Source organism: Stigmatopora nigra, chromosome 1 (assembly GCF_051989575.1).
Source record: "Stigmatopora nigra isolate UIUO_SnigA chromosome 1, RoL_Snig_1.1, whole genome shotgun sequence".
In the NCBI taxonomy this organism is placed as follows: Eukaryota; Metazoa; Chordata; class Actinopteri; order Syngnathiformes; family Syngnathidae; genus Stigmatopora; species Stigmatopora nigra.
Window position 1 is genome coordinate 18,536,688 of NC_135508.1, and position 21,124 is coordinate 18,557,811.

The window sequence follows — 21,124 nt, forward strand, 5'->3', positions numbered from 1 at the left end:
TGGATCTGTCTCATAGGAATTGCAAATGTATTTATTTGCATCATCCCTAGCAAATTGACCAATTATCTCTTTGTCATGTCCACTGCAATCATGTACTTTCAGGTAACCTCGTTTCTACTTCATTGTCTGAGTTTCAAGGTGGGTCAGGTGCACAATTTAAATGCAGATATTCCTGTTCAAATTATTTGTTAACATTTCTATTTAGTACATAGAAATCTATCTGAATATGTATAAGAGATGCCTTGCCAAATGTTTTCTTTCATTAATATCCCTTTGAAAAAATAAGCTCTATTTACTTTTGTTTTGGATTACTGTCAACTTATCATTTCGTGTCTTGTCCTGTCCAAAAATGTTATTTTAGGTGTGTCAAATTACTTTGGGATGATTTTTTGTGTGAGGTGCTGGATTTTATTTAAAGTCGGTGTAAAATGAGATGGAATTAAAGTCACATAAACATAATTTGAAAAGACATTAATGTTGAAATATTACATATTTAAAAATTTGATTTATTAACAGCAACAGCACTGTGGAACAATTATTTTTAATTGATCAATGAAAAATACAAAACTACAGGCCAATAACTACAATAGATTTTTATTTACATTAAATCAATTGAAATATTTGAAATAAATAATGAATACACATGATATAATAGTTCTTAAATTCACAAACGTAGCAATATGGGGGCAACCATAATACAAATACAGAAACACATAAGCTACATTTTCACATTTCGTTTCACAAAAAAAACATTGATTGTCAACATCCCTAAAACATGCCTGGCGTGTAATAGTTATGTGTAGGATTATTCAAAACCCTAAAATGTAAATCCCTTTTTTTATTTGAAATGACACCTCACTCTATTCCATCATTTTGACCATTCTAATTTCCCTTGTGGTGAAATGTTCCTGTTTCTCGATAGTAAAATAATATTGCTTGTGTGTTGGTTTTTACATTTGTTTGAATAGATTTGAACAAAACAGACAGCATAGAAATAGAATACTGAGGATGAAAGTCAAAGAAAGGCAACTGAGACCCAATATATTGTTTCAACACTCTCTCGGCCACTAGATGCCCTCCCAACAAAATAAGACACTTCATGTCCACATACTATTATAGGACAGAAAAATGAATCATTGGGGAGAGGACAATCACTTTGGATCCTATATCACCAGTGCATTAGTATGTTGGAAATGGTAGATCTATTATGCAAGACAGAACCAATACATAATCACATATTGAACATTAATGAAAGATTTGATCTACAAAAAAAATACACTTTTTAATGGAAAACAAGAAGAACGCAACCTATATATAAAATGAAAGGTTAATGTCGTGTTGTAGTCCCCAACACTTATATCATCGTGACTTATAAAGCCATTTCACAATGCAAAGACAGATCTTACCACACTTGTCTCATTGTTTATTTTTTGGGTTGGGCAAACCGCTCCACAAAGGCAGAAAAAAAATCCGAGCACAAAAGTCATCACTGTTATTATTTCAAGGAGGGGACCGAGAGTTGAATGGACACACAAGTTTTTGCGAGAATGCATTCAGGAGCCATTTTCTAAGCGCCCAAACATTCGGGCAAACTAAAAAAAAGAAATTGAATGTGGCCTTTCTATTCAACTACCTCAGAAGGGTTTTCTTTAAAAATGTTGTACAACGTTCTCTATTAGTTCGACAAGATTTGTTTTACCTGCAAACTTTACAAAGACAAAGTCACTAGTAGACAATTCCTAATCACCAACATCACTCTGGACGTCTGACATCTCATAATCAGTTGTATCGTTACGTGAATTGAGAACAGGCTCGGACTAGTGATGGGTAGTATACATGGAGAATTCCATCTGTGCTGCTCCAATAAATAATTGCCCATTATTTTTTTAAGAAAAATACATCCTAGTTGCTTATTTTAGAACTAGCTAGCTTCATGTTAAATGTTTAGGGATAGGGTTTAACCCTAACTTTGACCCCATAGAGTAGCTTACGAAATGAAGGGAAGTAGCATTTAATATATAGGATTAATAGTCAATACACAAACATTAAGACTATTTACTGCCAAAAAAGATGAGTCTGTTTTGTCCAGCATGGAAAATCCTCGGCCTTATCACTGATGCGGGTAGGGTTGTGATAAAAAAAAAAAAAAGAAAGGGGGAAATAAGACGAATAGGAGGAGGGCCCTGTCGACGGAATAACCAAGAAGAAAAGGCAGGATACATCTGGGAAATCTGGTCCCCACAAACATAAGAGACGATAGATAAGACGGCTGATAAGACGGACGAGGATGGATCTTCTTTGTCCGCAACTTGTAGATTGGTGCTTGCAGGAGAGAGAGAGAGAGACTTAAGCATTCTTGTTCCAACCAGTGCACTGTATTTGACTCATCTGTCTTGGATAAATTGTTTAGATTAGAACGTGTTGTCATTGGAGTCCTTTTTGAAAACGAAATGCATGGAACTTCCAGGCTCAATATGTGAATTTAAACCCAGGTTCCTTTACAAAGCATTGGAACATATGTGACCAGGTTTAAAGGTTGACATCAAATGTTCAAAAACAACAAACCTTGAAATAAAACATTCATCCCAGTGTTACTTTGAGGGGAGAAAAACATTTTTAAACTTAAATGTACTCTCCAACTATGTCTCTCTTCTTCAAAAGAGGAGTGAAATAACATTTATTTTAGTGTGGTGAAACTCCAAATTTCTGCCTTTTTTGTCCCTTTGGTCTGAGTTTAGTTTTATTTACTTTAATTTTGTTTTCTATTCATGCCATTAATGTAATAGAACACAAAGTGTGTTGTTGTAGGTATGTTTTTTCATGTTTTTCTATTCGGGATAGGGGTGGGGAATTCAACAGCAGGATTCAAATAGCATATCCGATGACATTAGCATATACAAATTATTTGGCAAAGGCTCCAGTGTTTCCTTTTCCTGTTATTTGCTGAGACAAAGGTTTTTGAGGAATTTCCGCAATAGCAATTTTTAAACAGCTTTTTCATTCTCCAATGTCAGTCTCAGGTTTCAGGAATGTTCCAGGATCAGTGTTAAAAAAGACCTCATCTCATTTTCTGAACCGATTTATCCTCATTAGGGTCACGGGGGGTGCCAGAGGAGGAGACAAAGGACAATCATGCACACTCGGACCCATACACAGGGGAAATTTAGAGTGTCCAATCAGCCTACCATGCATGTTTTTGGAATGTGGGAGGAAACTGCAGTACCCAGAGGAAACCCACAAAGGCCCAGAGAGAACATGCAAAGTCCACACAGGTGGATGTAACCTGGATTTGGACCCAGGACCCCAGAGCTGTGAGGCTGACATGCTAACCACTCACGACACCGGGCCGCCATTAAAAAGTATATCACAATAAATAAAATAAATATCATTATATATTAATACATGGACAACCTTTGAGGGCATGAGACCAATCATTTTTGTGAACTGGGTGGCATAGCAGTCTCTTAGAAATGATCTTTTTTTTATTGCCAATGACATCTATACACATTCATTTGAACACTGATCCTACCAGATTAGTTGCTCTGTTGACCACGTGAAGAATGAAAATGAACATGCCAATGCAAAGAAAAGGAATGTGCCTACTGTCTTAAATTATTTCATAGTTATTTCATCCGAAAACAAGTTAGGCAACGCCCACTTTTTTTCCAACGGCAATTGAGTGACATTCCTAACTTTATAGCCCTGCCATGCCTAGTACATACCGATAGAATGACAGAACAACAGACTAGAAAGCCCAAGGATTTCCTCCTCAATTTGAAGTCTCTTGTTATGGCATTTTGTAACAACTTTATACTATTCCAACATCTATTGTTGGCCTTAATCAGAGTGTAGTTCTGTTTTTATTCCTTTTCAGTTGTAAACATTTAGTTTTCATTAAGATTTTATGAGTGGTTAGCACGTCGTCCTCACAGTCCTCGTCTTTCCCGGTTCTACCTGGGCTCGTGTGGGTTTTCTCCGGGTGCTTTGGTTTCTTCCCACATCCCAAAACATGCATGGTAGCCTGATTGGACACTCTAGATTGCCCCCAAGTATGGGTGTGAGTGTGAATATTTAATTTTTGTCTCCTCGTGCCCTGTGATTGTCTGGCTACCGATTTGGGGTGTCAGCTGCCTGGTGCCCATTATTAGCTGGGATAGGCTCCAGCACCCCTGCGACCTTTGTGAGGATAAGCTGTACAGAATGAACTTTCTTTCTTTTAAATAGCAAATATAGTGTGTTATCCTATAAGGGGGTACAACACCAAGTTTGTTTATCCGAGACAACTGATAACTTGGAAGATGGTGTTAAAATTTGCTTCAAGCCTTTGGACAAGTCAATGATGATGACAAATGTCTGATTATAATTTCATGCCAAAGTTAAACGTACTGTAGAGAGCAGTTTTGTAGCTTTGAAGCAAAAGTTGAAGCGAAATAAATCGACAATTCTGCCATGCAACCGCATCTGCCTTCATGTAAATGACAGCAATGGTGGGACGACCTTCGTTGCTTGAGGAAACGCCCACCTAACGCAGCTACAGACACGTTCATCGCTAATACTTTTGATATGTCGCCCACGCCTCTCGAGTCAACTCGAGTTGGATCCCAAGACCGGACTGAGTCGTCAAGCTGTCGTCCCCGGTAAAAAAAATAAATAAACAAAATGATTAAAACTACTGTATATATACAGGATATGTAAATAATTTTGTATCACTCGCCCACGGAGAAATATGACAGGTTTGTGAATTTGATCGGGGCATTTTTTTTTTTTCAATTCTGGCACGCGGTTTTCAAATTTCGAATCAAACTTTTACTTATTTGAGCTGATCATAAGCGGCTTAATTAATCGATGCCATTTGTTCTCGTCGGTATGCTGCTTGATGAGTGTCGCCTGTGTTCGCATTCAAATACGTTTTCATTCTCACTTTTTGAAACATTTTGTTGGTAGTTTCTCAATTTCATTTTACTTACTTGATTCAAAATTAATAGCTACTCTTTTAAAAGTGTTTTTTTAATGAGATTTTTTAAGATATTGTTTTAGTGATATTTTCTATACCAAGGGTAGGGAACCTATGGCTCGGGAGTCAAATATGGCTATTTTGATGGGTGTATATGGCTCTCTGCCTTTTCAAATAATATTTTTTCTTCATTAGACTCTTCTGCATGCATACTCTCATTGATTAGCAACAGTGAAATAATGTTCTCAAAAGAATTCAGACTTTTTTTTTACTTTCAAAGTGATGAAATTAATAATAAATGCTCACATTTTCATGTATTTTTACTTTTAAATACTAAGTATGGCTCTCCAGGAATAATTTTTGAAAATATGAATTGTTTATGGCTCTCTTCGTCAAAAAGGTTCCTGACCCTTGTACTATACATTGCTTTTAGCAGCTGCATTGTGCTATTACATTGTAACAACTGTTCATTCACCAATACTAATGGCAATAAAACACAATTCTGTTGAATAGAAACAAATAGTCTACAAGTGTCAAAGTGGTGGCCCGGGGGCCAAATCTGGCACGCCACATCATTTCGTGTGGCCCGGGAGAGTAAATTATTAGTGCCGACTTTCTGTTTTAGGATCAAATTAAAATTAAGAGTATAGATGTATATTAAATTTCCTAATTTTCCCCTTTTTAAATCAACAATTGTAATTTTTAAATCATTTTTTCTGTTTTTAATTCAAAAATCATGTTGTAAAATCTAAAAATACATATTAAAAAAGCTAAAATGAACATTGTTTTAGATCTATAAAAAACTGAGTATTCGGGGCTTTTAATCCATCTCTTTTAATCCATTTATTAAAAAAAGTCTAAATATTATATCAAAAATGGTCCAGTCCACGGGAAATCAAGTTGACGTTAAAGCGGCCCGCGAACCAACCCGAGTCGGACACCCTTGGTCTACATGAAAGTAACACCTTCATGTCTAGAAGCAATTAGTCTACATAAAAGTAAAATATAAAGTACAGTCTAGAAGCAATTAGTCTACATAAAAGTAACATAAAGTACAGTGTGAGTAGAAACAGCTATAGGCAAAGTCAATCCATTTTGGTTATTGAAATTTGGCAATAATTTCAATAATTCTTAACAAATACTCACAATATTTGGGAGTTATTATTTGTTTTATAAGTGGTAAAATTCCCACCAAATTTGATAAAGAACAGATGGACAGTTAAAAATGTTTCCAATTTACTCAATCCGCATGCAATTGATAGATTTTAACATTAGGTGAATAGGGATTTAATGACTATTATTTACCATTGAGTGAATAGGGGATTTTCTAAACCATTCAGCCAATCTTATTGAAATTTGATGTGTTATTGCCACTTATAAAATAAACAATAACTGCCAATTATTGTGAGTATTACTTTAGAAATGGGAGAAATGTTGCCATATTTCAATTGTCATAATAGATTGACTTTGCCTATAGTCTACATTAAAGTAGTATCCTTGCGTTTTGATGACTCAAAGACAAATCAGAGCAATATTAATATAATGCTGAGATCGTGTACTGTTATTTGATAAAAGTTGTGAAAATATGAAAAGATGGTAAGGGTTTACTATAGACATTTTATCACATGATTTATGATAAATTAATCAGATAACACACAAAAAATGTGTGTGTACACAACACCTTACATTTGTAACACCCCAAAAAATATAATTTGCCCATTTTTTAGAATATATAAGAAAAATAAACTAATACAAATTATGTCAGTGTTTTACAAACTGTATGTTGTAAAATACTTTCCGCTTCCACTTTCACAACTTTTACACAATTACTTCTCTAATTGCCAAGGGAAATGCAGTTGTGTAAATGTCTTTGTTTTTTTTTTTTTTAACAAAAAATAACATGTTTCGTATTCCATGGAGTAGTATTTGTATTTCGACATAATGCAAAATGTTGTAATCTTTACTCTAGATGCGTGTCAGCTGCAGAAAATGTCTGGGACTACTTGTCATCAGCAGTTTTCTATTGATCACGCTGTTTTATTCATGGAGCCCATCGAATTGCTTAAAGGTTGACCTAAAGCCAAAAAGTAAAAGTGAAATGGAGATTGTCATCATGGAGAATATTTGGGATGGCTTTAATAATCACCATGACATTTCATATCATATAAAGGAGGATGTCGCAGGGTAGGTTATATTTAATAACAATTTACTGCATTTGCAGGGCTGTTGGTCATCACATTTTTGTTTTCCATTACAGTCACTTGGCAAGAAATACATGTATGTGCATGTCTGATAACCAGACATTTCCTCTGCCTTTCTCCAACCTGCTCTTCCCACGTGTAAAGGCCCACAACCTAGACTCGAGATACTTAAAATCACATCCTAACCCTGAGGCTGTGAAACGCCTCAGAGCTCACGAATACCACCGTTTTCAGTTGAGGTAAATAGTTCTTTTGCATCATAAGGACGGTTTGAACAAATAAGTTATCTGTAGGGGAAAGTCTTTTAGAGAATTATTTTGTGCAAAATACTTTTATGCCTACTACTAACTGTTACGATGTATAGAGTGTTTTAAAAATGAATCTATTTACTTCTTTTTTTTTTATCTGCTTGGAAGCTTACCGTATTTTCACCACTATAAGGCGCACTTAAAAGTCTTATGTTTTCTCCAAAATAGACAGTGCGCCTTATAATCCAGTGCGCCTTGTATATGGAAAAAAACGAAATCTAAAAACGAAAAACCACAACTGTCAGATATTAAAAAAACACAAACGCCTGAACTGAAACAATACTGTTAAATATGGAGATGCCATCTTAGTTTACAAAATCTTCCATCATATAGCTCCTCCCCCACTGCAAGATTTTATACAGAAAAATCCAAATCATCAACAATGGGCTGGCTCTAGAGGTGACTGTGTAGTGACTGCTTCATACCTGGAAGTCAATAGAAATTACCATATTTTCACGACTATAAGGTGCACTTAAAATTCTTAAATTTTCTCCAAAATAGAAAGTGCGCCTTATAATACAATGCAACTTATAATGCAGTCCCCCTTATAATACAGTGCGCCTTATATATGGAAAAATGTCATTCATTGAGGGTGCGCCTTATAATGCGGTGCGCCTTATAGTCGTGAAAATACGGTACTTATTTTATTGGGTGTCGTCATGAGAGATAAAACATAAGTAAATTCCAGTGTACTAATCAAACTTTTGGATTCGCGACCTAACCTTAGTTAAGAGGAAGTTAATGACTAATCTCAAACACAAACCACATCTTAACCATCATCATAGTGATGCAGTGAAAATCAAATGAAGCAAATATTCATAGTTCCTCCTTTCTTTAAGTTGACTAATCATTAATTGTTAGGTGTTGTTTAGAAAAAAAGATAAGTAAAGTGATTATTGACACAATCATGCATCGTTGGTTTCACTGGCCACCAATGATGCAGTTTTTTTCTCCCCAATGACTAACAGTCAGTATTGCATATATGAAGGTCCATCAGTCCTGCAGATGTGTTGATTGTGAATAAGGGAAATAGTCCTCTTCAGTTTCCCTCTCAGGGTGTGGCAGTGCGTCCACTCAACACAATCATCATACCAGGTAACGCTTGGATTCCGACTGAAGTTTGTTCATTCAAAAATGAATCCAAACTATGATTTAAATGCACATTTCCCCTTCATTTAGAAATATTGTTCTATATTTTGTTTAAATGTACCTCAAAATCTGATTATATTTCCCATAGGTTTGGTTCTTCTAGATAAACCAACATCAAACCATGCTGTAAGTTCAGCCTTCATTTCATTCTGCATAATTTTAAATAAAGTATAAATGAGCATTGTTTTGATTAATTGTTATTTTTTCCCCAAAATCTATTACAGGTCAATTTGACCGCAACACTTGGTACTTTTAATGTGGCTGCTACTGTGGACGGCGTTTTGGTTAAAGGAGACGGAAAGATGCACATGAGCCTGTCAAGTGCTGTTCTCGCTGCTCTGAACAGGCAGCTGCAATTCATCACCTATACAAACACAATATTCCATCCCAGAACAGCAGACACAGGTGTGTTATTTTTTTTTCACCTGCAAAAAATCTCATGCAATACAAAAGGGGGCGTTACAAACAGAATTAAATAAGCACTGTTGGCTTGAAAAGTTATGTTGAATTCACTGAAATTGTTCTTATATTTGCACTTCCCCAGAGAAGATAGACAGAGACATCATAACTCGAATAGGGATTGTTCAACCCAGGGCCATATAGTTAATAATTAGTCTTTGCACTGAGAATGACAAGTCACTTTAAAAAAAAAAGGGAAAAAAAGAAGAGTAACCACTAGCCGCCTCACACTCATGTGAATGTATCAGAAAGACAATAAAAGGACTTTGACCTTCTTCTAGTCTAGTTGAACTTTGGTCACAAGCAGCAAATGGATGCAAAACATATAATGCTGCCACTAGCAACCAGTGATTTAATAACCGTCCCAAATAAAGTTTACTGTCATGGTAAACTGGTAGCTTTCTGTTAACACATAATGAAAAATACCATCAACTGGATAATGAACAGAATCCATGTGGCAGTTTTTAAATGTTTTATTTAATAAAAATGTTGTCACAACACATGCAACTAGCTAATATAAAATGCAATTGGACGAATGGTTTAATTCTGGCATTGTATTTATTTGTGTTACAAGTAGTAGTTTTACAAGCTCTAATGAGGTACAATGATTTTTTTTTTTTTTGTATTAAAAAACAAACCTTTTGGGGAAAGCAGTTTTGGAACAGATGAATGGCATGTTGATTCATTTTCAAAATAAACGGAGTGATAACAAAACAAGTCATGCAAGGACACTTTTAAGTGCCTTGTTTTCATCAGTCATACAACTGAATACCAATTCTACATTTCTGAGAGCATTTTCTGATCAATTGTAATAAATTGATGCATCTTTATCATTTTTTAGTTGAATTGCTACAAAAATGCTTTTTATTGTGTCAAAGCATAAAAATCTCTTTTCATACCCATTCATATGACTCAGGTCAGAAAAGTATTTTGTACAAAAAAATACCAGATAACAAATGTATTTTTTGGAAAAATTCTAAACAATTTTAATGAAAAGCATTTTAAAAGAGGTGTTTAGAGTTTTTGACGGACGGATAAAAAGCTCTGGGATAAAGTGTCAAAAGGTACAATTAACCAATGACTCCTGTGTTGCCATTTGTACAAAACAGAAATAGCGCTTTGCGTTCAACTTCTTATCACAAGAAGGAAGTAAATCTGAGACTAAAGTGAGGCTATACTTCGGTGCCCTTGTGTCATTTTTTGTTTGGTCGTGCATGAACAAAAGTTGTGCTGTTGCACGTTTAGGCTTTGTGATGATTTGAGCTAAGATATGACACAAAACACATTTCTGTAATAAGTGTACTGGAACACTGACAATGGTAAAGATGACGAAATGTATTAGACCATATTATAGTAGTTATTCCCAGAATGCTAATCTCATTTAAAGATCAACATGAAAACTGGTTTTAATGGAGCTGCTTCGTTTTTCTTCCCACAGTTCAGTTTACAACTTCAGGTCACCGCTCATTTTTCACCATCAAAATTGGACATCCCGATATTCCAAGACTTTACAACTCTGGATCTCCAAAAGGTTTTTTCAATATTTTTGTCATCTTCTACAGCACGGGTCTCAAACTGATGGTCAGATAGAGTCTGCCACAAAACATGCGAAAGTAAAACATGTGTGTAGTTCATTAATTATGGCAGTCCCTTGGCGGACATAACTAACGTCCGAATGAAACTAACTCCAACGGGGCTTATGACTAAAAAGAGTTTGACACCATTTTTCTACAGTAATCTTTTTAAACATATTTATTTCTTTAATCTTCAGTGTAATGATTCCTTCTGTTGCTCCTCCCTAGATGGCGATATAAGCAATCTTGTCACCATTGTGACGAAAACCTTTCTACGTTACGATCACCTGAAAAATCTCATCGGGAGCATACGTAAATATTATCCAAGCATGACAATCGTGATCGCAGATGATAATGAACACCCTCAGCAAGTGACTGGTCCTCACATTGAGCAATACATCATGCCGTTTGGAAAGGTAAATCTTGATTCAAATCACTATTAGCCTTGATTGCTAATGATGTCTTATTTTATCGTCAGGGTTGGTTTGCTGGGCGGAATTTGGCGGTCTCGCAGGTGACCACCAAATATCTTCTTTGGGTGGATGATGATTTCATCTTCACTGCAGACACCAAGCTGGAGAAAATGGTGGACATCCTTGAGAGGACCAGTCTTGATCTGGTAAGAGCATTACCACATAGGTGTGGAGGCATTAAAAAAAAATTGTTGTAATCCTGAAATGATGCTTGCTATTTTAATATTACTTGGTGATTTAAATGCTACAGGTTGGAGGCGCAGTCCGAGAAGTAACTGGGTGGACGACAACTTTCCGTCACACCATCTCAGTGAAAGAGGGGGGTGAAGATGGTGACTGTATACTTATTATGAGTGGCTATCATCATGCCATTGAGGGATTTCCCACCTGTGTGGTTGCTGATGTGGTCATCAACTTCTTCATGGGAAGAACGGAAAAAGTGCAGCAGGTGGGCTTTAACCCACGCTTGGCTCGACGCGGGCATCTGGGTGAGTATAGTTCTGTCTCCAAAAATTCTGGTCTGGTGATATTTGTCGTGATGCTTAAGTGGAAGCATGCAAGAAAACTTTTTTCTTTGGTTTTTAATACCCCAAAGAGTTCTTTATTGACGGGCTGGGCTCACTCCACATTGGCTCCTGCAGTGATGTCGTCGTGAACCACGCATCTAAGATCAAACTGCCATGGACTAAAAAGACGTCTGAAAAGGCCTATCAAGAGTTTCGATACTCCAAGAGTGATGTTGAGGATCACATTCATGATGAAGTTTTCTACTTCACCAACAGGTTCAAATGCATGGCCAGGAACTAATGAACTATTTCACATGGCAATAACAATGTGATTATGTGAAGGTAAAGTTATTATTTTCATTTTATTGGATGGAGAATGCATCCATTTTTTTTATGACAAAAAAATCTCGCAGGCGATAGGTCCTTATTGTCACATTTTAAAGGTATTCTTAACTTGAAATTTCTCTGCAGCAAGTGTTCATGACAACGGTGCTGGCATCGTTAAACGTTTGAGCATAACGCCACCTTGCGGTTATCTGTAGGGGAAAGTCTTTTAGAGAATGCGGTTTTTATCTTATGACAGCTTGTATCTTCCAGTGTCAAACAATGACAAAAAAATTAATTAAAAAAATTAAATTGAATGTACTCCAACTGTTTTATTGTACAGGTCAATTTTATAAAATAGTTTAACATTATTTCCAAAATATAATACAGGAACTGCATTAAGTGTGTCAAATACAATTAACGTTCACCAATGATTGAAGACAAATTAAAAAACGGAACAAGGCCGATGTGCTTCTTCATTAATTGGCAGTCTTAGAGGGCAGTACAGGCCCAATCCTTCGGAACCAGGAAAGTTGGCAACAAATGATCCTGCAATAACCATTGATTTTATTTTGAATAAAATTGACTAGACGCATATTGCTGTCCATGGTAGTGGTTGACTTAAGGCAGTGTTTCCCAAATCTTTTTTTATAAGTTGTGACACATTTTTTTGCATTGAAAAATTGTCAAGGCACCACACCAGCTGGAAATCTTCTACTAGTAATTTAAAACTATGTCACCTACATTAATCGTTCTCATCAATCTGTTTTTATCACTAGGAATCCAATAAAATAGAAGATTTAGTGGTTTTTCCAATAATTCCTTCGTGGTGGACATTCTAAAGGGCCTAAAAACAACACAAACTTCAAATATTTGCCCCAATATTAACATGTTCATTCATTTCCTGTCCTGTCTATCCTCACAAAGGCTGCGGGGAGTGCCGGAGCCTATCCCCAATCTTATAGTGGCCAGTCCATCGCAGATATTAAAATGTAATGTTTTTTCCTCCCGAGTTCATGTATGACCACTGACCTTAGTTCAGTGGTTTTTGATTTAACTTTCACATTTCGAAAACCTCCAAAGCTTGAGGAAGTTTTTACGCGTTGCGGGAGATTTCCTTCATGTTTCACCTTTTGTCAATTCAAGGGAGTGAGTATTTACACAGTTGCTTTATTCTTGTAGCATAATTCACAATTAAGACAAGGCACTCATGCACACATTGATGTTGGCCCTTTCTCCCTTTTATAACTAATAATAATAACTTTAAACAGGCCTCGGCTCAACACAGTAATTTTAAATCTTGTCCCATGTCTCATTTTCACATTTGTTTCTTAATTTAATTGTTGGAAATGCAATATTAGCTTTGACTGTGACCTAGACTTATTTTTGCCACTATGTTTTGCATGGGTGTGTGTGTATTTTTGAGAATATTGTGAATTTAGTGTTCTAATGTTATATATCTCTGATATCTGACATATGAACAGTATGCTGTTTATACAAAGTAGTAGTATTCTACTGCAATTGTCCTAATTGTAACTTTTCCTATTTAAATAACACACCACTGCCAAAAAAAAACAGATGCAGAGAACCGAAATGAGCATGTTCATGTGTGACAGTGGTTTGTTTAAAATGTAGGCTGCTGTTCATGTTAGTAGGTCTGCCTGGAAAATCTAGGCTTGTAAATAGTTGGCCAGAACCTTGTGTACCATCTTCTAATAGGAGTGGTCTACTTCAGGCCAATTAGTGGAACACTCCTTGAGCTTAAAAAAGAAAATCCTCGGGGAAGGTGTCTGGAGGCCTCTTTGAAATGTGCACTAAAAAAATAACTTGGCTATCGAACATCAAGCGAGGACATAATTAAAAATTTTGCCTTTTCTGTCCTGGTTTTATGCAGTTTTCTTATAGGTCAAGGTAACAGGGCATGCGAGGACAAGCTTTTTTTTTTTACCACTGGAGGGCAGCATCGTTAAAAGGGATGTACATGAGCCTTTTCAAGAAATTTTCTTGATGAAATAGTTCCACTCAAATATGAAAACTACATATTTTTGCCAAGCCTTTCCAAGTCACAACCATTCGGATATTGTGGTCAAGTAGTCTGTCTGCTTTTCATCAAGTTTTCATAAGTCCTTGTACTTTATAACTCAATAGCCTGACATGCTTCACATTCCAAACCTGTAATAAAATGTATTGAAGAAACATGTACAAAGGCTACAAATCGGTGAAGAATTCCATCAATTTTAATGAAATATAGTCTTATAATCTTTGTCTAGTGATATATTTGTTATGAAAAAAAAAACACAGCCGCTGGCAGACACAAGTACTAAAGTATGGCATGTCCTGTACTGCAAAAACTATATAAATATAAAGTATTTAATCAGTTCAGTGCACATTTTACTATGTTTTTCAAATGTTCTTGGCTAAAATCCAGCATAATAATGTTGCTTACATAAAATAAGTAACACTGTAAAGGCTACAACAGGCTACTGCTTCTTTGAAACATACGATGTAATGTGCTTGGCCACAAGTTCAATGGTTCTATTTGCATAAAAAACACTTAACTGGAGCCTTAATCGGTGTGGGTGTCTCACACCCAAACAGTCGTTGTGCTTTCTGGATGTTTTTCCTACAATGAAGAACAGTTTGAAGATTTAGGTTATCGTTAAATCCAATATTCATCTGTCGCTGTATTCTATTATACCTTCTGTTGCTGAATGTACATGACGGCATCGTGTACGGTGACAAAAATATGCTGGGGTTTCATGTGCTTCATGAGACCGCTTGCTGTGAGAATCTTTAAAACGCTCTCTGGGGGGATGAAAAATCAGTGATCAAATTGTATTCCATAAGATGCTATGATCTCTAAATAAAATACACTAACAATTCTCAAAGATGCAATTGGTCTTACCATTGCAGTTGGACAAATACACATGAACTCCAATCTTCTGGCATTCAACGCACATCTGTAAATCAATAAAAATTGTTGACATCAGGTGCCCCGGAGAGTTTTCAACCTTTTTGTGCACTGACCTGAGTGAAAAGTCTCGCTCCAGCAACATCAACAAATATTACACTGCTGCAGTCGATTAATACTACTTGGACATTGTGCTCAGATGCTTCTGAAGACAGACAATTGGAACGTGAATTACAATAACTTCAAGTATAGTCTTGCCATCACATTTACAGAGCATATTTAACCCATTGGCTGCCATTGACATTTGACAATGATTGACATTACATTCATTTCAAGTGAGAAGTAAAATACATTCAAAAAAGAAATAGTAAATAATGATGTTTTTACATTAAATCAGCTGGCATTTCAATTAATGGCACACCTAATAACATGTATTTAGTTTATTGCCATTTTTAATTAATTCATGACATATTTAAGTATGCAGGCGTGGGTTCGATTCCTACTGGTGGTGGCAACCCTTACGGGGATGTGCAGTTACGGAAGATGAATGGATTTTCGAGTATGTATTTATAATTATTAATTCAGTGCCATTTGTTTATCCATTAGTTACAGGCTTTCTTTCCGGTCTCAAAACTTTTGACTGATTGGAAAAAGAAGAAAAAAAATTGCGTTAAGGGTGAAATACATCTTGTCTGCACCAATACTTACCAGATTTGAAGAACTCATTTTCTGAAGAAAATGATGCATTAGCAATACCTCTTTCCTGAGGAATCAAAAAAGAGCATCTGGTTGTGCTCAAAAGATCTTACTATTCTAAAAGGATAATTTTGTGGTCTTTAGGTGAGTTTGCAGATGTACCACTGTGTTGACAGCGGTCTGACAGTCATGTTTCTCCAGAGCTTTTCTGGCCTTCTCTCTGCTGCGGATCTTCTCTGGTGTCACGCCCAACAGACTGCTCATCTGCTCCCTAAAGAAGCTACGGTTGCCATAATAAATAGGCCCATTGTATGTTAGGATCTTCATCCCTGGCACCTCATAGCACTGGAATGACACAGAATGGCATTTTCTTCGTTTGAATTTTCATACATAAAGACCCTGGCAAATAAAAATTCAGGACATTTGCCATTAAATATATGTATACATTGAAGTGTACGTATTTGCTGGAAAATATCATTTCCGAGCATTATTTTATATAATAATTCAACTTTTTCGCAGCACTTTTTTCCACTTCAGAGGGACTTGAAGATGAATGTTCTGTATGCTCACCTTACTATGATTCTCCAGGGGTCTGTAAATTTCAGTGTTGCTAGCCCGGCCGAGCACGGAGCAACTAGCCCTGATGGAAAAAAAAAAGGTTCACAAGCTTAAATCAAGATGAATGATTCATCATCTAACTGATCAGCCACAACAGAAGTACACTGGAAATGAATTTGTGACAAGTAAAAACACAAATGGCTTTCTAATTGATGACTTAAAGTCTTATACTTACAAATATGTAAAAAAAATCATGAAAATAAAATAAATAACATGACTTTTAAAAAATATTAATAGTTAAAAGGCATACCTTTGTGTGCGACAGATTACAGTCATCATTGAGAAGACCACCCCAATGGCTAAACCAAGATCCACGTTGAGAACCACAACAGACAGCCAAGTGACCACCCAAACTATCTGCAAAAATTCACCTTTCTTATAAAAATATTCACATATACCCTAGGACATTTTGCATCACTAGACAACAGAGTCCATATACCTAAAGGGTAAAGCTGTTAAGCAAAAAAAAAAATGACCACAGCTTTGATATGAAGTTTGAAAACCCCAATTAGTTGTGCTTTTGAAAGCTGTTGTTTATAAATGGCAACTAAGGAATTAATTAGTCATCTTCAATCCATGCTCACGGGAGACTGGTCGAGTCTAGGGATCACATTCCAGAAAAGATCCAATAACCTCTAGCGCTTCACCCTTCTATGGCCTTACAAAGTCAATTTTGCTGATTCGCCACAGTTCTGGTAAGTCCTGGAACTGCAGGAACATTTGCCTTAGGCTGGTCACGTTGATGCATGCCAGTACCGCCTGGAGGTAAACAAACATAACAAACTGAGTTGGCATTTGTTTTCTGATTCTTCACCTCTGTTGCTGGACCAAAACACACCTTTGGTAGGAATTGAAATAGCGGTCCAATGAGCAGAAGAACAATTAGTACAACAAGACTGGTGAACAAGCCGGAGAACTGAAGAAAGAAACACACACACAAGATCCTAATGCAACCAAAGAATTTCCTTTTTTAGCTTAACATGTAAATATAAGCATTCCTTGCAGCATAGTGGATGGGCGAGTGTTAAACCTAGATAAAAACCCACCTGTGTGTACCCCCCTGCACTTTCCAGTATGTTTGTGGTGGCAAGAGTGGCTGAACTTGGGAAGCAGGTAAAAAAGGAAGATACCGTGTTGGAGATGCCATGAGCCAACAATTCCTGCAATCACATGTTAAGTTAATGGACAGGGAAAAGAATCAGCGGGGATTTCACGACTTCACCTGGTTCGGGTGGATGGAATATCCATGTTTGTCCGCATAGATCATCGCCAGTGAGACAGAAACTGCGTAACCCACAAATGTGATGGCAATGGTGTCCCCGGCAATGTCAGGAAATATGCGTATGGTAGGTAAATGCGGCCTTGGAAATCTGTAGAGGCAATACAGATGAAGCGTCATGAATTTGATGCATTCTAGGTTATTTTTTTTATCTTATCTAGTGAATATTTACCCTGCTGGAATGTGGCCAACAATCTCAATGTCATAATTGGAGTCCAAAGAGAAAGCATAGGCCACACTGGTGGCAATAATCACCTAAAGAAGCAAAAAGAAAACCACACATTTACATTCACGGCAACATTTTCCAAAATCATCTAGATCAGGAGTCAACAAGTCTGGTTCTCAAGGGAGCCTTTCCAGTCTGTTTTCTATATGCTCCTTCTCCAACACAACTGAATACAAATAATCAGGATCATTATTGCACTTCTGGAGAGATTGCAGATCATTTGATTCAGCTATGTTTGGGGAGAGAGACATGGAAAACAGAGTAGATAGAAGGACTCCTGACCCCAGACTTGGCCTTGAATTTTACATTAAAGAGTCTAATGGTCGCCTTACACTACAATATAATCAGGATATTCAAATCTAGTCGACTGACACACTACAGGAAGATAATTTCAAATTCCCTTTCAAAATAATCTAAATGTGGACACTAAACACTGGGGGGTGCAGTAAATTACAAGATTTTATGGAGACCTCATCCTATACAAACATAACATAATAACCCATGGAATCACTACGATGGCATAATAAACAATCACTGCAATTGAACTGGATTGGCTGTCTATCACCGTCTGTGTTTAAATGGCAGCGAATGTGCTAAGAAAGTTATTCAAACTGACCGTCAGGATCTCCACAGGGATGGGCGTCCGAAGGCGCTGCCGGTACCGCGAGTTGATCTCCTTTATCGGGATCAGCACCCCTAAACACACTAAGGATATCAACAGCTCTGCCATGTTCGTCTGAGGCAGGTTCTCCATCACAGATGCTAAAGTCTGAACACACAGCAGAATTGTACAGGCCAGTTCATACTAGAAGATGACATTTCTTTCTTCTAATAACATTGTCTGGTGAGTAAACATCAGAGGATGAATCCGGGTCCGCTCACCTTGAAAAGGGAGAACGTTCCCGTGTAACGAGAGAGGCGCAAACCCAGCATGCTCTGCAGCTGCGAGCTGGTGACGTGAAAGGCAGCCGCGCTGGTGAATGCCTTTACTATAGGCTCGGACAGATAGGTGGAGAGGAAGCCCAACTGAAGACCAAACATGCATAGCTGGAACACAAAACAATTCATTTGACACATTTTTAATGCACTCAAAGTGCAGTGGTGGCCTGGGTCTTCATGGCTGGTCCGCCTTACCATGATAATTCCCGAAAGAAGCGCCACAGCCGAGGCCACGCCAATCCTCTGGAGCTCAAAATCAGACCCTTCATGCGAACTGACGTTCAGTTCCGGAGGTGATGGGACCATTTCCTCCACGATAGAGCCAGTCATGAGACTCACCACAGCAAACGTGCCTGCGAGAAGCCCTTTGACCTTAGTGACACTGATTTAGATGGTTCCGGGTTCACAGTTTCCACTGTATCGCATCTTTGACAGCGCAACCAGTGTAGTCATTTAAAAATATGCAGTGATCCCTACCTGTGGATACGTGGCGACCAGTGCCAAAAATCATATAGATAACCACAGGAAAGAAAGATGTGTAGAGACCAAATATCGGTGCTACAGATGTGAGTAGTGCAAAAGCCATGCCTGCAGGGACATTAAAAGCACAAAATTCCATTTTTTACTTTAGATCATCACATTGATCATCACTAATAATTGTATGTAATTTTCATACATCCATATTCAGGCACTAATATACATTATAGCAGTTGTTGTACACAGGAGTCTGCAAACCGATCCTGGAGGGATCTGTGGGTGCAGGTTTTTGTTCCAACCTTTCCAATACAAACACGTGAACCAATGAGGTTTCTGCCAAAACAACAAGCACCTGACTGCAATCCACTGATTGCACTTCTAGATACTAGATTGGTGGAAAGGTGTCCTCTTATAGGTTGGAACAAAAACCGGCAGCCACTGTGGCCCTTTCTCGAATATTTTGGAGACCTGTCAGACATAAGGTTACTGTCTTCATCCATTTAATAAAAAATCCTTGTCCTCTTATGGGTTGTGGGTGCAACTACTACAGTGTGACTACTAATTATACATCAATTGAGTGTTAACCCTGTTTAAGGCTCCCATTGACAGTAATACACGCCCAATCCATTTTGATTAGGAGAGGCTGACAGCAAACCATTACTGTAAGCACTCATGTTTAAAAAGTTAAATTTACATGAAGATGTCATTGGGGACACAAAGCGGGTGTTTCTGTTTTTAATTAATTTTGACATTATTGTGCTTCTATTTATTTGGACATCTCATTATGTTGTCACAGGTCCACAGTTGTATACCAAGTATATTGATATTGATATCATTATTATTTTTTTTGTTTATTATTTGTTGATGATTTATTTGTGCTCTTAATAGTGGAGCTTTGAATCTCATTACACTTGTATCATGACAATAAAAGCATTCAATTCAATACATAGTGGCTTCTATGACTCAAAATGGGACATTGTCCCACGCAGATGAACTCCACTCACTTGGGACACTTGACCAAATAAAGTTTTTCTATCAATAAATAAGTTTGATCAGTCATTTAATCAAAAAAAAGATTTTCTAATTTTCCACTAAGGCCAGTTGTTTAATTTAATTTGACTAACCTTGAGGGATGTGGAGAACGCCAACTGTAAGTCCGGCGATTGTGTCTCCCAGAAAACATTTCTTAAAGCGGTATCCCGGCAACCAGTTGAAAATGGGAACTCTTTGCCTGAGCAGGTGAAGGCAGGACCGCCGTGAACACCTGCACCTCGCGGTCAACTTGTCCCACAAACTGGATCTTCCCCTCGAGTTGTCCTCCCCGGAGCCATAGGCCTGTTTAAACCGGTCCTCGGTGAAGATGCTCCGGTACACGGCCACAGAGGCGCTCATAGTGTAGATGGGTAAAGTGGATGATGATAAGAAGACCCCCAGGGAGAAGAAGCTCTTCTAAAAAGTGTTTCCGCATGTAGATTTCCTCATGACTTTTAGAGCAAAGTCTTGCTCTGCTACCTCAACGCTTCCCTGCTTTCCAAATGCAACTTTACTTGTTTTGTTACCCTCTTGACTTTTTTTCTTCCTTAAGTGGAGTGGACGCTGGAGAGGGACGCAAAAAGGTGAGTTGGGGCAGGTTGTGTTAGAGGGGCCTCAAATCCTCTGGGTCCTGCTGCTCAAAGTGTTATTGCTAAATCATACTCATGATGTTTTCATATATTAATTACACTGTAATGGTACCCTGTTATCATTACATGGTACCACATCTCAAAACTGACTGACTGGGAACCAAACAACCAATAAAACAAATGTTTGCTTCTATTGATTTTAAAGTAAAACAATTTCTGGGCAAAGTGAGAAGTTTTATACATGATATAAAAGATTGAACCCTTATATAACCTCCCATTCTTTAGTCACATAGGTGACAATGTTAACATTTAGTGTGGCCTTGTGACACAAAATGGGATGTCCACTTATGTGGATTCTGGGGTCCTGGGTTCAAAACCAGGTCATGTGCACCTGTCTGGAGTTTGCAT

General features: G+C 37.3%; 2 protein-coding genes across 3 annotated transcripts; one reads left to right on the forward strand and one right to left on the reverse strand.

The window, feature by feature from the left end:
• The first annotated feature begins 4,537 nt into the window (after positions 1 to 4,537).
• On the forward strand, positions 4,538 to 13,824 carry b4galnt1a (beta-1,4-N-acetyl-galactosaminyl transferase 1a). The gene is made up of 11 exons (XM_077725334.1): positions 4,538 to 4,637; positions 6,924 to 7,138; positions 7,212 to 7,394; positions 8,452 to 8,558; positions 8,701 to 8,738; positions 8,837 to 9,017; positions 10,510 to 10,602; positions 10,874 to 11,061; positions 11,124 to 11,264; positions 11,369 to 11,606; positions 11,714 to 13,824. The coding sequence occupies exons 2-11, from the start codon at positions 6,924 to 6,926 to the stop codon at positions 11,923 to 11,925; spliced, it is 1,596 nt and encodes a 531-aa protein (XP_077581460.1). The 5' UTR covers positions 4,538 to 4,637; the 3' UTR covers positions 11,926 to 13,824.
• Positions 13,743 to 20,662, reverse strand: slc26a10 (solute carrier family 26 member 10). Of its 2 annotated transcripts, none has more exons than XM_077725333.1 (18): positions 19,294 to 19,386; positions 19,095 to 19,205; positions 18,813 to 18,970; positions 18,561 to 18,725; positions 18,295 to 18,447; positions 17,625 to 17,707; positions 17,396 to 17,543; positions 17,220 to 17,333; positions 17,012 to 17,089; positions 16,837 to 16,932; positions 16,424 to 16,530; positions 16,126 to 16,195; positions 15,718 to 15,900; positions 15,568 to 15,622; positions 14,976 to 15,064; positions 14,854 to 14,908; positions 14,647 to 14,753; positions 13,743 to 14,571 (listed from the first exon to the last, which is right to left on the reverse strand). In XM_077725333.1, the coding sequence occupies exons 2-18, from the start codon at positions 19,201 to 19,203 to the stop codon at positions 14,533 to 14,535; spliced, it is 1,809 nt and encodes a 602-aa protein (XP_077581459.1). In that variant the 5' UTR covers positions 19,204 to 19,205; positions 19,294 to 19,386; the 3' UTR covers positions 13,743 to 14,532. The 2 variants fall into 2 exon arrangements, with proteins under 2 accessions (XP_077581459.1, XP_077581458.1); XM_077725332.1 differs by lacking the exon at positions 19,294 to 19,386 and adding an exon at positions 20,219 to 20,662 and having other exon boundaries at positions 13,746 to 14,571.
• Positions 20,663 to 21,124: the final 462 nt, after the last annotated feature.